The sequence below is a fragment of the Gymnoscopelus microlampas genome, assembly GCF_963454915.1.
Source record: "Gymnoscopelus microlampas genome assembly, chromosome: 20".
NCBI lineage: Eukaryota > Metazoa > Chordata > Actinopteri > Myctophiformes > Myctophidae > Gymnoscopelus > Gymnoscopelus microlampas.
This window is the reverse complement of record NC_139957.1, coordinates 34,631,249-34,657,154: the sequence shown is the minus strand read 5'-3', so window position 1 is coordinate 34,657,154 and position 25,906 is coordinate 34,631,249. Positions and strand designations below refer to the sequence as shown.

The 25,906-nt window shown below is 41.2% G+C and overlaps 1 protein-coding gene across 1 annotated transcript; it reads right to left on the bottom strand.

Moving 5' to 3' along the window:
* Positions 1 to 8,453: 8,453 nt before the first annotated feature.
* On the bottom strand, positions 8,454 to 17,995 carry LOC311035763 (adhesion G-protein coupled receptor G5-like). Its single transcript, XM_084044185.1, has 18 exons — positions 17,972 to 17,995; positions 17,732 to 17,821; positions 16,907 to 16,990; positions 15,877 to 15,942; positions 15,644 to 15,790; positions 13,948 to 13,989; positions 13,755 to 13,823; positions 13,364 to 13,520; positions 12,506 to 12,662; positions 12,257 to 12,382; positions 11,517 to 11,627; positions 11,375 to 11,414; positions 10,727 to 10,827; positions 10,347 to 10,468; positions 9,784 to 10,049; positions 9,590 to 9,680; positions 9,086 to 9,366; positions 8,454 to 8,746 (listed from the first exon to the last, which is right to left on the bottom strand). Exons 2-18 carry the CDS (start codon positions 17,811 to 17,813, stop codon positions 8,610 to 8,612), a joined length of 2,079 nt encoding a protein of 692 aa, XP_083900311.1. The 5' UTR covers positions 17,814 to 17,821; positions 17,972 to 17,995; the 3' UTR covers positions 8,454 to 8,609.
* Positions 17,996 to 25,906: the final 7,911 nt, after the last annotated feature.

Sequence of the window (25,906 nt, the reverse complement as noted above, 5' to 3'; positions counted from 1 at the left end):
CTGACATTAAATTGCCACTAACCAAAAGGCAAACACACAAATGCAAACAAAATTTGATTACAGCTGGCATGAAGAGCAGATGTCTCCCACTCCTCAGCCCTCATGAGGGCTTGTTGCCGTTATTTATGTAGTGAGAAATTCTCACACTTTGGGAGAATGTGTGTGTGTGTGTGTGTGTGTGTGTGTGTGTGTGTGTGTGTGTGTGTGTGTGTGTGTGTGTGTGTGTGTGTGTGTGTGTGTGTGTGTGTGTGTGTGTGTGTGTGTGTGTGTGTGTGTGTGTGTGTGTGTGTGTGTGTGTGTGTGTGTGTGTGCGTGCGTGCGTGCGTGCGTGCGTGCGTGCGTGCGTGTGAGAGAGAAAGAGAGAGCGAGCTCTATAGGCTGAATATGGCCTCTCCACAGAGGAAAGACAAAAGAAACATAGACACAGAATACCACACTTGAGCAATACTGTGGTCTAACTAAAAACAGATCCCTGTGGGCTAAGAGCATGCACATATCCATGCATGCACATCTGCACGCCTGCATACACATATAAACACTTGCACCCTACATATACAGTATACCATTGGTTTTCAAACTTTTTGTGCCCAAGGCACACCAAAGGGCAAGTCAAAATCTCAACACAAACCTGTATTCATATCTGTGCAAAATGGCCTTCATAACATGTGTTATCGCTCTTATCACTTTGTAAACATTTAATTTTATTTACTAATGCTAACGTTTAAGGGTTATAACGAAGGAGCTCAGGATTACTTTTCTCAGTTTACTGTTTCATAATGGAATAGTGTATTGGATGAATGCTCAGATTGTTTTATTCAGTTAGACAAAGATGGATGTTTGCCCGAAGATGTCTAATTGCATTAGATGTCAGACTTTATTAATTGCAGCCGTTATTCATGCATTGGTGGAGCTAGGTATGAGCTGGAGCCGTTTTCTGAAGATATCAGAACAATGCAGCACGAAGACACTGGGTGAATCAGCCAAATCATCCATCCCTCAACTAAATCCTCTGTCATTGTGGGAAAGCTTGTGTGAAGCAAATACCACAGCTTAACCAAGTGTGAATTTTAAAGCCCGAATGACAGCCAAGTCACAGCAGGCAAACAAGACACAGTTTGAGACAATCCAGATGCTCTTCAGATCTCATCTGTAGGCTATCATGTCTCTCAAGTGTTGGACCAAACTAGTAGTAATGAGATCTAAGTAAATCCCACTCGAAGGAGGAAATAATTAAGATAAGATATCATCATCATCTGTTTTAAGTTCTTCCAGGCACCACTATGGACTGAATCCTCGCTATGGCTTTCTTCCACCGGGGACAGTCCATGGTCACCTCATGGTTGATGCTGAGCACTCTCATGTCAGCCGACACCGTCGTCTGCCAGCTCTTATTTGGCCAGCCAATGGGTCTTGTTCATCAACATTACTTTCTTCTCCGAGTCATTTGCTTCTTTCAGTACAAAGTGGCTGTACCATCTCAATCCGCCTCTCCTCACCACATCCTCCATCCCGTACTCATCCTCTGTCTCAGTTCAGCGCTAGTCTTTCTCTCACTTTGTGACACGGCGCACTTCCATTTGATCCTCCTCATCTCTGCTCTATCTCGCTTCCATACGTCACGCACTTTTGTTACAGGCCGAGTACACTTGCCCTTTCATCTCCAGGCATGGGTCCTTGGATGTTAGGAAAAGCGAAAAAGAGTTCCCTGAACCTCTTCCATTCGCTCTGTACCCTTGCCATCACCGCAGGGTTCACCCCTCCATCTGCATTTGGCATGTCGCCAAGAGAGCAGAAGCTATCCACCAATTCCATAGGCCTCTCTGTCCTACTAATAGGCTCTCTTTCTCGGCTGCATCTGCCTGTGGAACTTCTTTCCTACACCGCTTACACTAAAACGTCTCACTTGCCGGCTTCAGGATGCCTTTTACTACACTGCGTATCCGATGGACCAATTTCTGACACCTCCTGCACTGAAAAGAGGTTTGATTGCACTCCCTTTCCGCAGACTTCACACAGGCATGCTCCTGTCTGTGCCCGTGGCAGCATCACCAACCACGATCTTCGACTTATCGACCCTCTTCCCTTTAGATTTCAGATATGCAGGCTGCAGCCCTCCAGGTTGCTATAGCTTCTTACCAATTTGGGGTCATCTGCATAGATAGATCAACTCCCATGTCTTTGGCCACTGAACAGCTCTACTGGAGCAGTTGGGGGTTAAGTGCCTTGCTCAAGTGCACTTCAACATTGGGTATTAAGGGTGGGGTAAGTGTTACTCATTGAATTTCTCATCCAGATTTTACCCGCCGGTCTGGTGGATCAAACAACCTTCTGGCCACAAGCATGCTCCTCTACCCATTAAGCCACTGTTGCTGCACCATAATGTGACAGTATTTCTTGTCTCAAATCCTGTCTTGTCAGCTCCTTTGTCAGACCATTTGATTAATTAGTGTGACAAAGAGATGAGTTAACAGGCCTCTGGGGCTGGTGACCTTTTTGAGTGACCCAATAACCCAGAATTATTGATCCATGCCGATATCACCAATAGCGGAGTTATTAATGATAATTGTTTGATTGCTGAGTGTTCGTCAAAAACTGCAGAATCTACTGGCTTTTTTCTTTTCAGTATGCATGTTTTGACCAAAAACAAGAATGTTGTTGCGAAGTTCTTCAAGCACGCCAAAGCCTGCACGTAAAAGTACAAAAAGAAATGCATGAAACCCAAGTAAATGTGATTATTAGCAAATTCAGTAAAAAACATTGAAATTACTCAGTGTAGTATAAAAGTGAACATTCAGCAAAACATTTTTTTTCATGAATTAGCTCAAGTAATTTGATTTCTTGATTTCTAACTTCCTGTACACAACTCTGCGACCCAATAGACATCTCCCGTGATCCAACCTTGGGTCACGGCCCACAGTTTGTGCACCACTGCTCCACGGTCATGGTTTCAGAAGGTTAATGCCTCTTCCCGTTGGCCCCGGGAGGCCACTCTGAACCTCATTATGGGACACGGAGGAGAATGATCTTCCCTGCTCGCCCCATGACGTGAGAAGGGGAGAAAGGCTCCAGTTGGGAGGAGAACCTTGAAATCCAGAGGTCAAGCTCCCCATCTAGTTCAGCATCTCCACACTGCCCCCCCCACCCTCCCCACAGCACTCCTTCACCTTTGCCTCACTCCAATCTCCATGCCTCCCAAGCCGATGACAGCTGTTGATGGAACAGCCGAGGTGAGTGATGGGACAGACGTAGAACGGCTGCAGCTCATTCCCGGGGGGGGGTTCCAGGCCAAGACTGTTTGTCTCAGTCGAGTATGTTTCCATGGCCATCTGCCCCCCCCCCCCCCTCCCACACAAACTACAACAAAGCGCTGTGCTGTTCAGAGAGTTCTCCCAGTCACGGCTAGTAACCTGAAAGCACCTTTGGTTGTTTTTGTTTTTTTCGTTTCTCTGTTATCTCCTCGTTTTCCTCTCGAATGGGATCGAGGCCTCATGTCGTGCTCACTGCGAACGGCAACGCTGCCCTCTGACACGCGGCAATCCCCTTTCATAAACCCACAAACTTAAGTATATAGACGCTCAAATCAATCATCCTGGACGCTGCATGTCTGGGGTCCCGATGGTGACATGTGAGGAGGCGGGGACCCTCACAGGTGCCCCAGCACGGAGACTTATGGCCGGCGCTCCCCCCCACTCTGCAGTCACGCAAGCGCTGCCCCATGCCTGGACCTCAGCCTGATTTTACTGCAGCCGGCGGGGAAACCAGACGCTACAAAGGCCCTGAGTCCACATCAATTTCACGAGCAAAGTTACTAGGAAATAAATCATTTCAAGGACTTATGAGGAGAGGGAGCAGGGGAGGGGTGCTAGGAAGGGTGCTTCCTGGATGTGGAAAAAAGTGGTACATAAAACTTAAGTCAATTTTGAGTCCTTTTTGCTCATCATGTTTCAGTCAGTGAAATAAAGTAGCAATAGAACTATAACCCCAATGGCTTCCCTTATCGATTTATCCCCCAAGAAGAGAAATGGCAGCTCTACTGTTGAGTGTCTCGCGATGGCCACCTATGAAATAGCAAATGAATACGGCTAATTCTATTTGGATAATGACATTTCCCCCCGGACGTACAAGGCTGGTCCAGGAACAGGACTTCAAGCTTTACAGGTCATTTGAGAGAGGCAATTTGGATTTTACAAGGCAGGATTCAGGCTAGACTCTCATAACATAACATACCTGCAAAGCCAAAGGCCTCTGTACCCTCACCTGAAATATGTCCATCATAAAACAGTCCCTATTCACACACTGTGGCTGTGGCTGAGAACAATGTGGATAGTGAATTAGTCCGACGCACAGATCAGGTAATAGACTAGATGTGGGAGTTGACTTAAAGGTGTACCTTGTGAAAGGATGGCTGTATTTTATAGAGAAACACTCTTTTACTTTTAGTGTCATTTTAACCACATGAACCCTAGCGTTCCTATTCCGGGGGTGAACATTCGCAACGCAACCTGTTTTTTTTGGTATAGAGGGAGAAAATGAGGGTACAAGGTTAGACTTGGTACCCTGGTCAGAATTTATAGAGGGGTTATGTGGTTAAATGTTCTCAGAAGGATTTTTAACACAATAACTTGTCAATCTTGAGGACCGCACCAACTGTTACCCTTTTACTACTTTGTTATGTGAGTATTAAGACTAATACATTTTTCGTTGCGCGACCATTTCGCAACACAGTTGTCCAACGATCTGGTCCATGCCCAATCATCTATTTTGTTTAGCCCTCAGTGAGGGCCCCTCACTACTGCTGATGTCACACACTCACAGTGCACTTTTGCAGACAGTCATGAGTGTGTCTGAGAAAATCATGTCATTTTGTGCATCTTAGCATTTTCTCTCCAAAAGCTACATTTGTTGCTAGGTACTTTTCGAAAAACAGAAAAACAAAAACGTTGCTATAGGGTAGTCTGGAAAGTTGCTATCTAACAACAAAATTGGCAACCCTTTCTTTTTAACCAAAGAAAACACATCTACATGAATACCAATTATAATCCATTAAGCCACCGTTTCATTCTGGTAACAAACATTATTCTTGAATGTTGCTCCGTTCCCTTCATTTTGAAATCGTTCAGACACACTACTGAGAAAGTGTCCAGAGCTCTTTGTATGATGCAGTGCAGACATCCACAGAGCACCATTTTCAGTCCCTTAATGACATCTCTTATACTCGACTCAATTTATGGTTTCTAAAAAGCTGTAAAAACTGAGTGTGGTAGGCTATGAAACTTACACACATATACTTAACAATATGGTTAGGAAAATTAATGGACAGTGCAGAAAAATACGCCGTGGTAGTAATATTTTCACCATATGTTCCCCCACCTTTTAAAACAGGCCTGCATCGGCCTGGTGAGCTGCAGTACAGTGTTGTGATATCCAGAGATGTCCCTGCCATGTCATTCTCCTGTGCGCAGTACCGCGACTGGCACTTGATGCTATAGCTCAGCACATAGATGAAAGTCATCTGAATCATATTGGTTGGTCTGAACCATACATGGGCCACATGCGGCCCCCACCTTCACTTAATGCGGCCCCGCAGCGTAATATCGGAATACTGATATATTATTGATTTCAGCTGTCACAATTCCAAACATGCAAACATGACCCGCTTTAATTACTTCAGTCTATATTAGTAGCTTAATGACTAGTATTATAATTCTATTGTCTTTTTCATGTCCAATGTATTTGTATTTAAGTTCATAAAGTTAACATAAGTACTGTATAACTAAATGCATTTGAAATTAAATAAAAATGTTACTTTTCAGGATTCCAATTCAAAAATGCCACAAAAGAAATAAGGATTCCAATTCAAAAATAGCAAAAATAGCAGATCTACAAGCTCAAAACGCGTCGCACTGCGACGCGTTTTGAGCTTGTAGATCGGCTACTTTTGTGTGACATAGTATATCGAAAAATTAAAATACCCGACAGTGCAATGTGGCCCTCTGGAGTGAGAGTGTCCCTCTCCATCATCAAAGTTGCCCACCACTGGTCTGAACAGTGCAAATGAAAATAAAAAACACATATTTGAGATTTGAACCACATTCCTAGTCGGTTTGAGATGTGATTCAAATCTTGATTTATAAAGATCTCAGTCTGGACACTCAAACACTGAAGCCTGATTTATACTTTGTCGTAAGACGGTGTGAGCTTGTATGGCCTATAGTTTGGGGCTCTGTAACACCCGGGAACTCGAACGCGGGTCTTCCGTATGGGAAACTAAACATATCTACTGCTCATCCAGAGGGAATCTGCCCTTGGTCAGGTAGAGATATTGAGCATACGAACTTCAGCTGGCACCACTTCCACACACACACACACACACACACACACACACACACACACACACACACACACACACACACACACACACACACACACACACACACACACACACACACACACACACACACAGTCCTGCTCTGGTTCAACACGTGCCACAACAGATGTCAGTTTGATACATAAAACTGATGCACATTTGTGTGATGGGGACACATCACCTTGCCAAACAAATGAGATCATGAGATAACTGCATAACGAGTACAGACAACCTGATTGTTTTATTGTTTTTCACGTGTATGACACAGCTGTAGCAACTTCAATGATGTAATGTAGAACTTATTAATCCCGCAGCGGGGAATTCAGTTTCAGCTTCACCCAGCTGATGGCTGCTCAGGTGGTATATCGATCGTTCGGGATGGGGGGGGGGGGGGGCGGAGCAGTTAAGGGCTAAGTGCTAACACCTCGACACATATCCGGGGCCGTAAATCGAATCTAGGACCTTTGTTTCCCAGGCGACCTCTCTACCCATTCAGCTATGGCCATTAACATTGCAAGCAGTGAAATTCGTGTAATGTTATTTTGAGCTTCAACAGTAACTTAACCCATTAAGACCTGGAACGCATCTGTGTCATTTTTAAATTTGAGCTAAAAAACATAATTTTACACTTTGGCTATTCAAAAATAGCAGATATACAAGCTCATAGCACGGCACCGAGTGCCACGCTATGAGCTTGTAGATCTGCTATTTTTGAAAAATCAATGCAACATTTGTGCAAACCTATGAATATATATTTTTTTTATAGCAAACGTTTGTAACTCAAATCTTTGCTTCTGGGGTCCCTGGAAGAAAATATTTTGAGATGGGGGTCCTTGACATGAAAAAGTTTGAGCACCACTGACATAGAAACCTAAGTTCGCAGCCCATCTCATCGGACCACTTCCGGCTGCCATGTTAAGTGGTCAAATGGGTAGGTTAATTTTGTTCATTCTAATGATCAATCAATCAATCGATTGTGTTCCAGCTTGGATGGATCAGGGTTACTATATAGTAGTATAAGTTCCCAAACTCATTTTTCAAAGATTTTTTACAGTATATTTATCAACAAACTTGTAGTGTATTGCCAATTATTTGGGGGCCCACCAGTGAGCCCTGCCCTACAGGTTGAGAATCGCTGCTTTATGTCTTTTATGGTTTTGACTTTGAGTCAGTCTTCTAGACTGCAGTATTGTGGTTTTTAAACCAAATGAATAAAAGGAGAAGGAGACTGGTAAGATCTTTAACATGATGGCTTTTGTTGAGGATTATTTGAGCGACACGTGTCATGTTACCTACGTACATAGAAAATACAGCTCATCTCAAAGATAGATAGGTAGGTAGATAAGTCATTTTTTAAATTTATTTTTTAATTAAGCTTAAATACACAATTAAATACAGGTAGACAATATATGTAAATATATATAAGACATTATATAAGACATTACAACATTGTGACATGTTGAGCTTCTTATCACTATAGGTAGCCATGAGCTCATTTCTTGTCTGCCTATTAAGGCCCCAGCTCAGTGGATACTGCTCTCTGTAGGTACAAGGTAATTATCTGCAGTCACGCAAAGCGCAAGTTAGCTAACCCCCACCCCAGCACTCTGTGTGAAAAAGACATGCTTTTCCTGCCACATCTCCTGGCTGCGTTCGTGTTCTTTTGTTGTCGTCAAACCACTTGTCAACCACACTAGTCATCATGAAGTAAATGTTTTCCTTTTTTTCTCCTTTTTTTCCCTCTTTTTTTTTTTTACATTTACCGTCCTTATTCCAATGCGTGACTGAAATTTTAGATTTCGGAAGACTGTGATGAATCACAGCATTCTCCCACGGTTTTCTGCAGTGAGTCAGAGAGGGCTTCCGTTGGGTGAGACAGCAGAGATAACAGGGTGATGATCTCTGTCACTCTGTCAGAGCTTCGCTCGTATGGGCTCTCTTTCATTGAGGTTCAACCGCCTCACGCCAGAACATTCATTCAGAATTCAAAGCTTTGGGAGGGAGAGGGAGAGGGGGAGAGAGAGAGGGGGGAGGGGGGGAGAGGGAGAGATCAGAGTAGTTTTTTTGTTGAACATAATGGTACCTCTCTGTAGAAGAAACAATACTGCCACCTTGTGCTACGTTGTGCTACATTGATTTGAGACCTTTTGTAGAGAAAATGGGTCGGCTATACGAAGACAGATAGGTGTAATAAAGTATTATACACAGGGCACAATTAACTGTGACACTGTAAACAAACAGTCTACTCTGTTTTACAAACAGAACTTTTACTAGCGTAGTAGGGGTTTGAACTTGAAGTAACTCCAGTGTTGCTGCTGCTTTCAGAGCTGTCCGTGATGGTCTTCCTGGTGTTGTAGTAGTACAGGAACAGGAAGAATCCTGGAAACGTCACAACAAAGTCATATTTGTTAGATAGTGATATTGTTAGATAGTGATATGGCATACGTGTTGTATTTTCCTGGCTTACCTCACTTACCTGTTCTAGCTGTTCTATTATTTGCCTTTGCTGACTTAATTATTGGATAGGCATTACTGATGATTATTCAGCAAAAATAGAAATATCTATTGTACATAGATTTTGTCTTTTCACCCTGCCATACAGTTCAAATAACAGTGTATTCTACTGTTTTACTGTAGTTAGTATTTTAATTTCACCATTCTATTCGACTCGTGTACCGTTATGGGCACACGTTTGCCACCTATGAGACCGGAGCCTACCTTGGAAGCTGTTGAGGATAGTGAAGATGTAATATGAGGGAATGACCAGGGGTCCGTAGCTGATGAAAGCGAAGACCCAGGTGACTCCCAGCAGAAACAGCAGGCTCAGGATGGAGAAGGTCTTCTTCTTGATGGAGCTGGCTCCCTGACTGTCTGTCTCGGACTTCAGGGGCACGATGTGTCTCACAACCACGATGAAGGTGAAGGAGGTGAAGATGAACACCACCGCATAATAGCCCAGGTTCACCGCCTGGAAGACGCTGACATCTGTGATCCAGCACCTGGACATTAGCACACAGGAAATTATAGTTCATACATGGTACATTATAGTTCATACATTGTACACCCACTCTGTGGCATGGACTCAAATGGACCCCATGTGTACACTCTATGAGATATATCAACAAAGGATTGTACTGTGTATGGTAAGTATAAGGATGCATTTAGAATCATGTTTTTGAGGGAAAAAAACGTTAAAAGAAATATAATAAATGTATTTCTTGCATTTTCACTGAATTTCCGTCATCTGTGTTGATGGCCAGCAAGTCATATTTCCCCACGATGATCATGGGTATCACCACTAGAGCAGGAGTCACTAAAGTGAGGAGAACACAGTTAGTTGACACTAATGCCAGACAGTTCTGCATAGGAGTAGATAGAATATGAACACATAGTTTCAGCGTTACTCTCAGTCTCACCCCATCCAGTTACACAGATCTTCAACATGTACTTTCTGATGCTAGCGTTCGGTTTCTTAAGTTGTATGAACAAGTGCAGGGCCTGCACAAAGAACCAGGACATGGTTGCTAGCATGGCGTAGTGCATCGCCGCCGCCATGGCAACACATGCGCCGAAGTTGCCCAGGTTGGCGACGGACTCGTTGACGATGAAGGACAGGTTCAGCAGCAGCATGGCGGCGAAAAGGTTGCTCAGGATTTTGTCTGCGAGGCTCCTTTTCTCTCTCCTGTGGGATCAAGCAGTTGATAACCACATGCTCGTGTCCATTATTGGGGCAAGTGATTATTGGCAAAAAGAGACTAGGCCTATTATGCTTAATACTATATGCTTACACCAAAAACATTGCTGATCTACAAGCTCACAACAAGTCACATCATAACACGTTATGATGAGCTTGTGTAGCGCACTGTCGCTGCCACTCGTCAGATGGCAATTTCGGAGTATGTGCAAGGGAGCGTGCAAGGGGCTTTAGTCACAAACAAAAGGCTCAAATTCATAGACTGCTTCTATGTCATTTTCATACCTGAGAGCCGTCTGCATGAAGAGCGCCATCAGCAGGAAGAACATGGACAAACCACAGCCAATGTTTGTGATGTACGTCAGAGATGTCAAATCTGAAGAACTCAAGTTTCCTGGCAAGGGTGACTGTATGTTTTGTGCATGACAAGAACAAAGGAAGATATCCAAGTCAGGGATTAGTTTAGTTTAGTTTAGTTAAGTGTTAGTGTATTATAGTTGATTTTTGATGGATTTGAGCTTTCTTTCAACATGGACACCCAGAAATGCAAACGCTTTAGTATTTCCTTCCTTTCCTGCCGTTATATGCTATAAGATAAGGCAGTGAGTCAGTTCTCAACAGATTTGTTTTGTGGGACACAAGCAAGAATAGAAAGTGAGTCACACCATCAGTATAGCAAAGAATGTCAGATGGGTGCATTCGCATGTAATGACGCCATTGCTCTCCTTGGTCTCACAACCCTCTGTCGTCCAATTAGGTAGTTTTCCTGTAAGAAAGAGTTACAAGCTGATTGAAAGGTACATCTTTCCCCCATGTAGACAGGTGTAAATGGTGGGCAAGTTATATTCATAAATGCTTTGCTTTTGTTTGTTCAGATTAAGGCTGGGCGACAAGGACAAAATCTAATATCACACTTTTTCTTTTTGTTCTTTGTACCAAACGCCACAATATTGATATTGAGGTGATGACTATTGGTGCTTTAACAAAATATGTTACACAATTTGATTTTTGATAATAAAATGTTCAGTAATAATGCCTATAACTAGGTGGGTAAAGGAAAATAATAGAACAGGTGCTAGAACATTCAGAAAATTACATTAATTGTAATGCAGCCTTAAAACCAGAAAAAGACAACACTTATGATCTTATCTATTATCACGATAATATGATATCCCAAATACCATAAAATGTCTATAGACTCATATGAAGATGTCGATATTATGTCAATATTGTTATATTGCCCAGGCAAGCACTAGGTCGGATCAGTAAATTAAAAGAAAACAGCAGACAGATTTTTGTGATATACTACTTACCTATGCCATTCCAGGAATTGCAAGAGGCGTTGGCTTCCTTCTGCATTTGAATGAAAGGGAAATAGACATGAGCTACTGTCTTATTCTGACCCTGATTTCAAGCGAATCATCCCGTTAGTATATTCAAATGAATCTTTGTTACCGTGTCCACGTTTCTGAAATGCATATCGATGGTATCAGAAAGATTGGCTATTTCAGCTCCCATGTGGATCGCCAACACTTCATTTTTCAGAACTATGCTTTTCTTCTCATCCTGTTAACAGTCATAATGTTCATACAGGACAGAAAGAAGGTTTCATAACCAACGACAGCTACTCTATATGTCAATATTTGTATATGATCACTGGAATTCCAACATTATATATAATGTTATGAGGCCTGCTTGTACATAATACATACGATGATAAGAATGCTGTGCAGTGATGGTGAAGTTAATTTAAAAATGTAATGCATTATATATTAATTCCAATTAAGTTACATTACAAATAGGTATTTGCCAAGTAAAATACTTTAGCAAAAACAGTGCAGTGTTTAATTTTTGAAAAATAGAATAAAAGCTGTAGTGAATGGTAGCCAAATGTAGTTATTAGTGTGCATAATAGAGTGCATTTAGCTTAACAGAGCTATTGAAAGTAACGTGTTACTTGACATAGTTACTCTATCCAGTTTGTTAAAGTAATGAGCTACAGTATATTATATATGATAGTAATATTATTGCCTATTGCATATTAAGTCATCAGAGTTCATTTAACTTCAAAAAGGGACCCTTGCATGTCCATATTTACTCTGCCAGAGTTAAAATAACACTGAGGATTTCACTGTGTGTTACATTCTATTTAATGTGTTGCTAGTTACATACTATGTAATGTGTAGCTACATTACCTGGGCCATGTTTTGAAAAAGAAGAACACCAACAAACGATCCATTTCCCCTCACTGCCATGGTACTAGCTTCTTGAGAAATCCGCACAGATCTTTGGATGCCATTGACATTTATACTGTCAAGAAACTACAAATAAAGAGTAGATATGGGGCACATTCTTCATTAATCTACTAGCTCTTGTAAATAATTAGGGCAGTAGCTACTTTCACTATAAGTATGTAGGGTTTAAGTGTTTAATAATTGACATACACTCATATCTTCACCCGGTGAAAAGGCAATGTTTGTGTCTGTTTGATTGATTTTGGGCAGTTTTTTGAACACTCCTTTGATTGTGCCCACTGTGATGCTGGCAGTGGAGTCATTGCCCATCTTGTCCATCAAGGAGGAGAGACTATTTACCAACTCTCTGCAATGGGAATACAAGAATAAGCATTTAATACCCCTAAATTCTTTGTAGGACATCTTGATACTTCATACAATTGTACTCCTGCAGACTGAGTGAGACGGTCGACCGGGGCTGGTTGGCACACTATTCACTCTATGCCATATTTCTCTGCCATAATTCATGTTATAATATTCTGACCGTCACCAGCAGTAAATGAAAGGTTAAGGTCTCAGCTATAGATACATGTTTAATGTGCACAAATCCTTTCTAAAAGTAGGTGATTTGTGATTAAAATCAAGTTGTGCATTTGTGCCAGCTGACACCATCTTGGGGTTAGTTGGCACAATGTTAAAATGTTCTACTTACAAAGGTCCCTTTCGATGCTATGAAAACTGGATTTAAAAAAAACCCTGAAATGTACAGTGGCTTTCATGTTTTAACATATTAGATGAGTGCAGGCAAAGAAAACTAATCTTTTTATGTTACATTTTTGTTTCTGTGACCTTCAAAGGACCCAGAAATAGCTGTGTGCCAACCAGCCCGTGTTGCCAACCAACCTCTGTCGCCAATCAACCCCTGCCTGTGGCAAACCAACCCCTGTGGTAAACCAGCCCCTGTTGCCAACCCCAGCCTACGCAACGAAGCCCTCTGCAGTCACATGTGTGAGTACCGCTAGCTGTTTCCATGTATAAGTCATTCTAAACTATAACCTGAATACTCACGTTGCCCCTTCTGCACTGATGGCCCCGTTGCTGCTGAGTGCGGGTGGACAGGGCAGAGTCAAATTCCTTTCAGGCTTCGTCACAGGGTTCTTACAGGTAACACAATTTGTAGAATTGTCAGAGCGGACGGACAAGATGAAATCTGTTGGGCTTTTACCTGCACATTAAAACACACGCAGGCGCACACACACACACACACAAATACACACACACACACACACACACACACACACACACACACACACACACACACACACACACACACACACGCGCGCGGACGCACGGATGCACGGATGCACGCACGCACACACACACGCGCAAATATTTGGTTGCCACATTCGACTGGTTTAATGTTTATGATAATATTGTATGAAAGAAGAAGTGGAAATACCTTTACATGCTTCATTATCATAGGGTGAAACTGTTTTGCATTCATTGCTTGGATTGATTTTCTTATAAGCTTAAACACATAAAAAGCAACAATTAGACCGTTACCTTGGCAAAAAGCAGTAGCAGTAGTCTGTTTAAACTAAATGACTAGCACCAGTGGAAGTATATGCGGTGGTAAAATGTAAATGTTTTACCCTCAGCTGTGCAGTTTAGTTTTTCCAGGTGGATCAGAATATCTGAAATCCAATGGTAGATATTGGAGGTATAGATGGTTAATTGAACAGTGGTGCAAAGTAACTAAGTACATTTACTCAAGTACTCTACTTAAGTAAAATGTGGAGGTATTTTTACTTTACTGGAGTATTAACAATTTTCAATAATTGTACTTCTACTCCACTACATATCAAAGCCAAATATTGTACTTTTACTCCACTACAATTATTTGAACACTTTAGTTACTAGTTACTTTGTAGATTGTGATTATTATTACAAAACTACTTCAGACCTATGTATATACTTTGGCAATTTGAAAATAGACGATCTACAAGCTCTACAAGGATTTCTATAAATGTTTATAAATGGGACACTCTGCATAATGAGTACTTTTACTTTTTGTACTTTAAGTACATTTTGATGGCAATACTTCTCTACTTTTACTCAAGTCAATTTTGAATACATAACTTGCACTTGTAACAGACTATTTCTCCAATAGGGTATTGATACTTGTAGAGGCAGAAGGCAGAAGGTGCACTAAAATAGACCACCAATAGAGGGCACTCCATGGCAACATTTGAGTGAAACATGAGATGAGTGTAGTGCCCATGCCTTGAGTTGCATGCTGCAGCCTCTGGCAACCATTAGGACTTGGTCTTTACTAAGTAAAAGTATCAATACTGCAATGTAGAAATACTCTGTTACAAGTAAAAGTCCGGTTTCTGTGCATGATACATATGTTCTTTAACCATTTTCGACCTGATGCCCTATTTTGGGTATGGCAATATAGGCCATTTTTTCGTGCGTTGTGAGCTTGTAGATCTGTTTTTGCAGTGTGACACCATCATAGGGCAAAGCATAAACAAGGTCTAAGTGTTTAAATTGTTCTAGTGTGGTTTGGACAAGGGGTCACTGAGGTCAACAGTACAACTGATAACCGAGTATCGCCCAAAATGTGCTCTGTCCAATCAAAAAGCTCCCCACTGTCTAAATCCTAGAGAGTTAGCACTAATGAGTTGAACATATACTCGTTGTGGGGCGTTGTTAGCTTAGATTGGCTGTTTAATCATCCAAGAGATTTGGTGTAGATGGTAAAAAGAGGGGGCCTAGTATCAGTGGTGGAAAAAGTACTCAAATGTTTTACTTAAGTAAAAGTATCAATACTGCAATGTAGCAGTACTCTGTTACAAGTCAGAATTAAGAATTTACTTGAGTAAAAGTACAAAAGAATTGGTATCAAAATGTACTTAAAGTACCAAAAGTAAAAGTACTAAAATGTTTGAAAATAGCAGATCTACAAGCTCACAACGCGTTGCGATGTGACGCGCTGTGAGCTTGTAGATCGGCTATTTTCAAATAGCCTAGGTATAAAATAGGGCTGAGGTGGTTAATGTATGTTTCATAATGTAATAATTTATATCAGCAAAGTAACTTGTAACAAAAGTTCTCAAATAATTGTAGTGGAGTAAAAGTGCAATATTTGCCTCTGGGATGTAGTGGAGTAGAAGTAAAAGTAATTGGAAATACTCCAGTAAAGTAAAAGTACCGTAAGTACAGTACTTGAGTAAATGTACTTAGTTACTTTACACCACTGCCTAGTATAGAGCCTGAGTCAACAAAGTATAGGGTTTAAGTGGTTAAATGAAGGACGTGCTACAGGATGTGTTGTACTCCTACCTGAGCTGTTGAGGGACTTCGATGGCTTGCACGACATATTTTGGCCCATAAAGAAATAGAACTCAATTGTGTCCATTGCTGATTGATTTAGAGTTAGGTTGAAGTTGTTTCCATGTTTGCTTATGCTAAATGTTTGATCACAAACATCTGAAAATACAAAGTAGATTCCAACGCATATCTTATGAACAAGAAGAACATCTCTATTAATTATTAAATGCAGTGTATCTGTATACCTTTCTGTACGGTTTGGTTGTCCTTTGCAGATATCATACAGAGATGCCCACTGCAGTTACACGCATCTAAAAGAAGACATGTTTTGAAATCATTCTTCACTGACGACATTGCAATTCAAGACTTGAGTCATTCTCTACATAGTGTAAACCAGGGGTCTTCAACGTTTTCAGGCCAAGGACCCCCTAGCTGAGAGCGAGATGAAGCAGGGACCCCCTCTTTAGTATAACATTGTGTTTCGGATTAAACCTTTTTTGTTTACCTGGTCTGCTCTTTTTTCCCTCTACACCTATACCTCTTTGCCAAAAATATCAGTTCTTCAAGCTCACAACGCCTCGCAGCGCGAGGCGTTGTGAGCTTGTAGATCTGATATTTTTGGCTAAAGTTGTCCTCAGAAAAGGGATGCTAGGGTTCAAGTGGTTAATGTAAAAAAAAAATCATACCACACAAAGATTTCGCGGACCCCCTGTAGTAACTCTGAGGACCCCCTGTTGAAGACCCCTGGTATAAACCGTAAACAACGGCATCTCAGAGGTGTGCACAGTCCAGACGTAAAATGCCCAACAAGAACTGATGTATCTTTACGTCACTATCTTACGTCATATGGCAGGGAAGTGGTAACGCTCGAGTCAAGCTCTCAAATGCAGCCAGTCTCATCCTTCTATGATGGATTGTTTAGAACTCATGTTCAACAATATGTCCATCAATATAATTGACCTTCTTGACCTTGACCTTTGACCACCAAATTGCTCCATATGTCAGATATTGTATCTATATTGTATATATCTGATATATGAAGTTGCATGGGTCTTGAGTTGTGATTTGATTAGACATGCTAACAGAGTAACTCACATACACACTCTCTCTCTCTCACACACACACACACACACACTCACACACACTCACACACGCGCGCAGAGATAGCCTCATTACAATACACTGACATGTTTTGAGTGTTAACTCTGAGAGTGTACAAATGTAATAACTCTCAGAACTAAATGAACTGAGGATTTTACTGTGTAATAAGCTCACCTGAGCAGCAGGGTTCGCTAGAGTTTGCTGGAACCGAGCCACCGGCCATCAGAATGATTCTGCGCCTGTTGTTGTCATCTGTGCCTGTACAAACGATCCATAGTACACACTGTTCAATTGCTTCATGGTGAATCAAATGCATTCTGTTTTGTGAAATACTCATATTATCATTATTATTCATAATTCTGAATTAATGAAATGTATTCTTATCTTAAGCCAGTATGAGACATGCTTAAAATGTTTGATTTTGCTATTTAAGTTATGCATCAAGATATGCCTTATGAACATCAAGGTATTTCAGCCATTTCTTGACCTCTTTTATATAAATACATTAAATGTGCTGTAAGTGATAATTATTTGTTGAAATAAGTGACAAATAGCTCTATTGTGTTTGTTTAATAACAGCCCCCCCCCCCCCCCCCCCCCCCCCCCCCCGATCTCTCCAGTTCTTTAGTAAACAGAAAATATATTTTCAGGTCGGGATAGCAATTTCATACAATCATACAGGACATAGGATGAACAAGTGAAATTAGTGAATTGAAACAATTAAACAAGCAGACAGACTTGGAACTGGAGGACAAGTTGATAAATGATCTTTGTGCTGTTCTCTGTCCTGACTGGATGAAATCTGTAACCCACCTGAAAATGTAATTTATGTTTACTAAAGAGCTGGAGGGATGGAGAGACTGAACACTATACTATAGCAGTGATTACTATCGTAATGAATATCTTACATGTTTTAACAATAAACTTTTGTTTTAACCAAAACATATCACTTACAGCACCTTTTAACAGTTGGTTTGGACTTTGTTATTTTAACCTTACAATGCAAACATAAGCTCCCACTGAGGACAACGGAAATAATTGCCGCATTCAGGATAAATGTCCAATGATGCTTTTCAGCCATTCTTAAGTCTGTGAACCAAGACAACATAGAATAGGATTATAACAACAACAATATTTCTAATAATAACAATGATAATATTATTAATAATGTGTATTATAAAAAACAGCAATAACAACAATAATAATAATAATAGAAGAGACCCCACCAGGGAATCTTACCTGACACAGTTGATTTTGTATATGTGGTCAGTCTCCGGAGCAGCTGCTAGAATCACATAACAGATAACTCCTGGTGCTGGAAAATGTAACATTGATGTAGATTTGATTTGCCTTGCAAATGAGACACGTCCAACCTATAAACTCTTTCAATGTCTCCTTTGTGGCTTTTCTGGTATGCGGTTATATCATGTACTTATGGGATGGAGGGGGGGGGACTGTCCTTAAGGTCCATACTGTGCACAAAGTGTCAATAGTTCCTAGACTTTTGAGTGAAGAACAAAGCTTATACTTTTATAGCATGTCATTCATGTCAGTGACATTGGCTGCAGGCCTTTCGACGCAACATACCTCAGTCGAGCAGCTTACTCTCACACTACATCCACACTAAATAGGTTTTCATTTTTAAACACATTTTAAACTGAAAATGACCTCTATCCACACAAGTGTTTTAGCAGAATATAATCAATATCCTTCCATTCTACACGCCTGAAAACGCCTATAACATTTGACAGCCTGTTGACAACAACGTCCATGAAACAGCACTTACAGTTACAGTTTTATTTTTTATTTAACCTTTATTTAACCAGTAAAACACATTGAGACAGAGTCTCTTTTACAAGTGGGAACTGGCCAAGGGGCAGATTAAAAATTTCACATCTCTGCAAAAACAAAAACAAAACAGTACACTATGCTTGTACAAAAAATCAGTTTATATAGTCTGTAGTATTTTGCTATAGGGCAGCGGTGGCAAACTAATTTAGGTCAATTGATTGGTCAAAATGAAATTTTGTGTGGGCCGGATAGTTTTTTGTTTTTGTGTGAAATTTTGTGCTGGCATAGTATCTAGTCACATCATGCAAAACATGGCTGGTAAAATGTTTAGGCAGTGTTTGTAAACATAGTTAACATAGTTATCTATGCAAACGTGTCAGACCACTACAACCCTGGCGTCCCTATTTTTGGCCTGTCATTGCACGCAAACATAAAAAAAAAGCATTCAAACATTTTAATTAACTAGACTCTAGTTAATTAAAATGTTTGAACGTTTAAAAAAAAAAACAATCTAGTTACTAGAGGTTCACACCTACGTCTCATCACGGATCCAACCAATATGTCTGAGTCATAGTGTCAGGGGCTTTGTCAGAGTACCAGTTGTACCTGTCTACTTGTTTCCTTTTGTGCCCATATATGGAGATCTGTGTATCTGTCTGTCTACCTGTGTCCCTTTTATGCACATATATAGAGATCCCTGATGTAATTAGTATGATACAGTTTATCATTCTGCTCTGCGATTTGTATCTGGTGAACATTATAGGACTCATCACTGCATCCTGTATGATAGAGTGGGTTGGCCTTCCTTGACTGACAGGCGAAACAAACACTGGTACCTGTTTATTTTTAAGGCAGTTGATGGGACTTTAAATATCTGCTGGAATGGAATCCTGTAACATATAGGACACGCTCCAATGACTGGCTCATGTTAAAGGTCCCCAAAGTAAAGACTGCTGGGCATATTGGGTTTGTTTATGGTTATGCCTGAGTCATAGTGACATGCCTATATATGGGCGTATCAGGATTGTTTATGGTTATGTCTGAGTCAGAGTGACGCGGCCGTGGTCCGCCCGATGGCCTGCCAGCCCTCCCATTAGCCAATTTTAAAATAGGATAGGACTTAAGTGGTTAAATTTCATACAACAGCCTACTCATTGAGCCCATTTTAGCAATCCTGTGAACAGTATCTTATTCCCTCAACGCTGGATTGCCCACATTAATACTGTAACCACATACTACGTACTGAGACAACAATTCACTTTTATGAGTTGTAGAATTTAAGCAATGAACTTGCTAAATCTTGTGTTAGAGTATCAGACTAAAGACTGTTATGACAACTTTTATCTTGTGGAATACTATAGTTTTGTGGAACTATTTACTGAAAACTACTTAAAAATACGGGATTCTTTCAGAGTTCATGAATGGCATTCTGTAAAATAATGTATGATTTTATCTCACAAGATAAATATTGTGCTTAGACATTTACTGTAACAAATGATAAAAAAATGCCTTTCTTTCTCTCTGTCCACTAAAGAGTTATCTCTATACTGTGCACAAAAGTCATATTTACATTACCTCTGTGAAGATGCACTTGCAAATGCTGTCTAAAGAGGCAACAGCATCCTCTTTGCGATGCAAATAGATTAAACAAATAAGGGCAGTCAGGCTGGCTAGGAAAACTAAAAGTGAGGTCCATGTGCTTTCTGATGACAGACATAGATAATATAAACCTTTATTGATCCCTGTGGGGAAATTCAAGTTGTGTGTGTGGGGGGGTGGGGGGGGCGCTGGCATAGAGAGAGGTTTTCCTATTGGAAGTTGGCTGTGCTTTGTGATTCACGTTTAGAGGAAGCTTTTCCTTAGTAAACAAGTACAATTCCAACCATTAGTACAAGCCAATATACATCTAGGCTATAAGTGTCAGCTCATTGTTTTTATATTTGGCAGCTTGGGCCATGTCCACAGGCTGGTGGTCAGGGGCTTGAGGATTATGGGGTTGTCCAAGTGTAAGGCAAAGCAGCTTGCAAAATATTGCTCAAGCTCCTCCATTATAGGCAGTTGATCTAGTTGGAGGAGAAGGTGCTTCCTGTATACCCATATTTTTTCTCCGGTGTTGGTAATATGGCAGACTGACGTGTATGACCAATGTTGACTGAATAAATGAGTGTGTGGGACATCAGAACATAATATAATAGATATAATATACAGACAACTGAATCCATCCACCCATAACCTTGACTGAAAAGAATCCCCACCCCTACCTGTGGTCATCATGAAGCTATCTGCAGTATGACCATTTACAATTAGCTGTGGCTCTTATCCAGAGTGATTTACAAAGTATAAAATGGCATGTATCCAAGTCAACAAATGCCATCAAGCCTAGCGTCTTTCTAAGTAACATAGCCTACTATCTAAATGAGATGCATGGCATATGGGACCAATAAATCTGGATATGACTGGCATTAGCATTGTGACTGCAGCAGTGGTGGAAAAAGCACTCTTTTTGTTTATTTTCAAATAGCCGAAATGTATTTAGGGCTGAAGTGGTTAATGTATGTTTTGTAATAATAATCTAAATCTACAAAGTAAAAGAGTAAAAGTACAATATTTGCCTTTGAGATAGTGAAGTAAAAGTACAATTATTGAAAATTGGAAATATTCCAGTAAAGTAAAAAATACCTCAAAGTTATACTTAAGTACAGTACTTGAATGTACTTAGTTACTTTCCACCACTGGACCGCAGAGCCACTTTCCATGTGGCTGGAACAGTCCGTGGTTGAGGTCAGGGGTGACTACGATCTTTGATGATTCTGCAAGCTGCTGACTTAGCTTTTGGTTTTGACCATTTTCTTTAGGCCACAAAGGCCAAATGCCAAGTCAGGAAGGCCATCAAATAAAACAATAATTTTAAAGGAGTACTTCACCCACAATATAACTTTTTTTTTCTCACCCCGTTGAATACATTTAGAATTTTAGTTTTTGTTGCATTCCTTTACTGTGAATGAAGAATCCAAAATGAGAGAAGAAAGTAGGGAATACTTGATGAATTGAAAAGATGGGGGGTCATATTAACTATAGCAAAACTGCATTGAAAAATGAATTCATAAACTCCAACATAGCTATAAGAGTATAAGCCAAGTGTCTCATATGCTCATTACTTCAATAACACAGCTTTTTCGCAGAATATTTCACTTTTTAATTCGCTTCCGGTGCAAACTGTCATGATGTACGAGCGAGGAACACGCCTGGGCATACCCATACAAGACACCTGGATTATACTCTGAGAACTATAATATTTAAGATATTTGTGGTACAGTTTTCAAGGTCAAGGTAATTTAAACTTTATTGTCCACGAGGGAAATCTGGCTTGGGCTTTTGCTGTTGTTAATCATGGCCCCCTATTTTTTTCAATTCTCCATTTTCTCCTCTCGGTTTTGGATTCTTCATTCGCCGTAAATGAATGTGACAAAAAACAAAATTCTCCACCTATTAAAGGCTTCACAGGGTGAGTAATTGATAGAAAAAAGTCACTCCTTCATAGTAATATGTCATTATAACATGGCATCATTTCCGTCTACTTGCTCTGCGTCTCAGAGGTGGGCTGTTGAAAGCTCAGAAACCCATAGTTGATTTTAGCAGGCAGGAAACACACCATCTATTGACAGTAACTCTAAAGTCTTTTTTTCACCCATTCTGCAAACCACAATTACATTTTTTTAATTATTTTGCTAATTAGTCTAATATAAAGTTTAAATGACACACAAAAACAAGAGCTTAGATCAGAGCTGGACAGGCCAATGGGGGTCAACCCCTCCCCCCTTTTGTTTTATAAAACGAATCTTGGCTAACACCCTCCTCTCTTGGTGCTTTCATCTCTCCCCTCACCCAGAGCAAATAAAGGCTGGGTGTGTGATAAATAGCTGCATTACATAAGGTCCTTTATACAGGTAGACTAGACATGACCGTATTGTTGACCTGCATGCTGGAGCTGTCATGACCTTGTGACATTTCACCAATTTGAGTAATCCAGTACTAACACTTCTCGTGATCTACTGTATATTCAACTATGAACCGTTCCTATATTAGAACAATATGATACACCATGATGTTATGTAAGACCTCTGTAATACACTGAATGTTTCAGTTGGTGGCGTGTGTGTGTGTGTGTGTGTGTGTGTGTGTGTGTGTGTGTGTGTGTGTGTGTGTGTGTGTGTGTGTGTGTGTGTGTTGTGTTTGTGGGGGGGGGGTGAGAGAGAGACCCTTCAGCTGGGGGCAGTGTACTGGGGTGGAGCTGCGTATAATGTTTCATCCAGACGTGTGTGTGTGCTGCCTTGCTGTTCACAGTAACAATGAGCCACTCATGTCCCTGATTCACAATGAAAATTACCTCACCAGACAGCGGCCTGAGGAAACATGAAAAAATGCACCAACACTGCCCCCTAGTGAAACCTTCAAATCACTGAATTAGGCCAGTGGTTCTAAAACTTTTTCGTGCTAAGGAGGACCCCCCACATTGATATATATTTGGCCGCGGACCCCCCCCATCTCAAAAACATTTTCAATATTTTGCAAAAAAAATCAAAAAAGGCAGATGCGGGGCACGAACATATAATTGGATAAAGTGGTTAAAATGATTGTGATACTATAGCATTAATTACTTTTGCTGGCGACCGCCTGGAACCCCCTCAAGGGCACCTGCAGGTCCCCGGACTCCACTTTTAGAACCACTGGTATAGGCAGTATAATGTCATTCAGTTGACAGAGGTACTTGTGATATTGTGATATTCTGTGGCTGCCAGCAGTGGTTCTCAAAGTTAGTTAATGCAGCCTCAAAATCAGGTTAACCATTTTAACCATCATTGGCTATTTGAAAATAACGGATCAAAACCATCTCAAAGCACTGCATCAGCATGTAGATCTGCTATTTTCTTTTCTGTATTTTTTTACTCCTTGAAACATTTTAACAACACACATCTTGTATGGGGGTCCCTGCCTGGCACACAGTATTTTCAGATGGGGGTCCGGGCACACTCCGCGGCCAAATTAATATTAATTTGGGGGTCGTTGATATGAAAAAGTTTGAGAACCACTGGTATAAATGTTTAATGAATCATTAATAACCATAGGTCAGTTCAGAGAACGACAGAGCAGCTCAGAGTCCACACAGCACCATAGGATAACAGCACAGCTTATCATAAATTGACAGATGCAGCGGTACGGTACTCCAGAGAGTAGACAACTCAAGCTCCACTGTGGTTGTTAACATGTTGCTAATGTCATTACATCCAGCCTGCTAGCCTGCTAAGGCAATTACCTCCCCAGCAGCAGCACTAAACACATTTAAGACCTTATCGTAGTCTAGATAGGCCTGCTTGCGTTCATTGATGGAGGCTCTACCGACGGTTTGGAGTTAACTCAACATATTGATCCTTATGGACAGCCCGGTGATGTCATTGTTTTCCTCATTAATGGCCACAAGGCCATTAGTTTGTTATTAACACTGCATAATACGGGCAGGTCAAAGGGCAGACTGCCCCCCACCATTAAAAGTTCATTCATTCAGTTGGTCTTTGAGCAAGATGGATAATTACCCCCTTTCAGTAATGACTGTAGTCGGTGCAGTTTGACAATGTCATTAATTCCAATTTCAAGTGTGCCAGCCCCTTTCCAGTGATTTATAGTTTTCAAATAGAGATGTCACAACTACCAGTATTCATCAATAATTACATTTTCCACCGGTTGATGATTTACAATCAGGGCAGAGATAATAACATCATAGATGTTTTTAAGTCTTTGCTGCTACAGCCACAGTACATAGTAAAACGCGGAATGTTAATTTAACTCTGAAATGGTAAAATAAATGCACTCCAATACAACACTCCAGTACAATACAATGCACAGTAAAATCCTCATTGTAAATTGACCCTTTGTGGGTCCATTCTGTTCCATGTGCACACTCTTGGAGTTAAATGAACACTACAGATTTCACAGTGTGTAGGTAGGCCATTTATATCTATTGATGTTGTGAATTTTCTCGGTGGTTTGACGTGCGATGTCAAGGGGATAGAATCATGGACTCAACGCCGCATGGCAGATGAATATTTGATGGCCCTTAATGGAGCCTTTGGTCTCTTGCTGTATAGCGCTGTCTTCCACCACAGAGCGGAGGATGGCGATGGAGTCAGGAGCCCATCAGATCTGCATCCACAGCATTGCTCCCCTGGTGTATTTGGTTTGGGGGGGTTTGGTCGACCAAAACAACAGCTGCTGTGATTTCATAATGCAGGCTCAGCCATAAGATCGCCAGGCGGGCAGACAACTGGTGGGAGTCTTGAAGTAGCGCCACACCACCATACCCCTCCTGTTGCCTGACCCCGACATGTGACTGCTACTGTGCCCTGCCCATGAACCTCTCAGAGGTGGGTAGGCGGGGTATGATGAGAACGTGTTGCCTTTGGCGATGTGGTGAAGTGAGATAACAACCACTCAAGTCAAATTCATACTTCATCGCATCACGACGCGTTGTGAGCTTGTAGATCCGCTATTTTAACAGAAAATAGAATGGAACAATGTTGGGAAAATTGTGGAAATTTTCGCCTATAATGATGACATGACCAAAAGAGGATTACCAGGTGAATGTCAGACGATGAGCTTCTAGAAAGCGACAGCCTCTGGGCTCACACACCATCTCCACATTCCATATTATGCATATATGACAGATACATATGTCAGAATTATGTACGCTGGATCTAAAGCTTTGTCCCTACTAATCCAGTTGGGGAGATTATGATCTTAACTAAAGACAGACACGGCTCCGTCTGCCACTCCAATTAGGAACGTTGACAGTGAGGCAGAGCAGCCATACATCATGCAGCTGGGTGACCTCATCCGGGCCTAATCCATACATATGTGACAGACATATGGGGGGGCTTACACCAGCGGTACGGTGGTACTGGTACCGTAAATGGATGCTGTGCTTTATCAAAGTGACTAGGAGTGTTGCGGGTCGATGGAGGGTGTGCGAGAGAGGAGGAAGAACTGTGTGTCCTGGAATGTGGCACATCGGAGTGTGTGTGTGTGTGTGTGTGTGTGTGTGTGTGTGTGTGTGTGTGTGTGTGTGTGTGTGTGTGTGTGTGTGTGTGTGTGTGTGTGTGTGTGTGTGTGTGTGTGTGTGTGTGTGTGTGTGTGTGTGTGTGAGAGAGAGAGTGAGTGCATCGAAAACTGCATTGTCGACCTTTCCGCCTCCCCGCGCCTCTGGCTAATTGCATAGATCAGAAATTCTTGCTGTGTGTGTGTGTGAGAGCAGGCTCAGGCATGCAAAGACTGTATAAACAGGTGTTATACACTCACTCACTCATTCTATTTCTCTCTCACTGTTGCTGT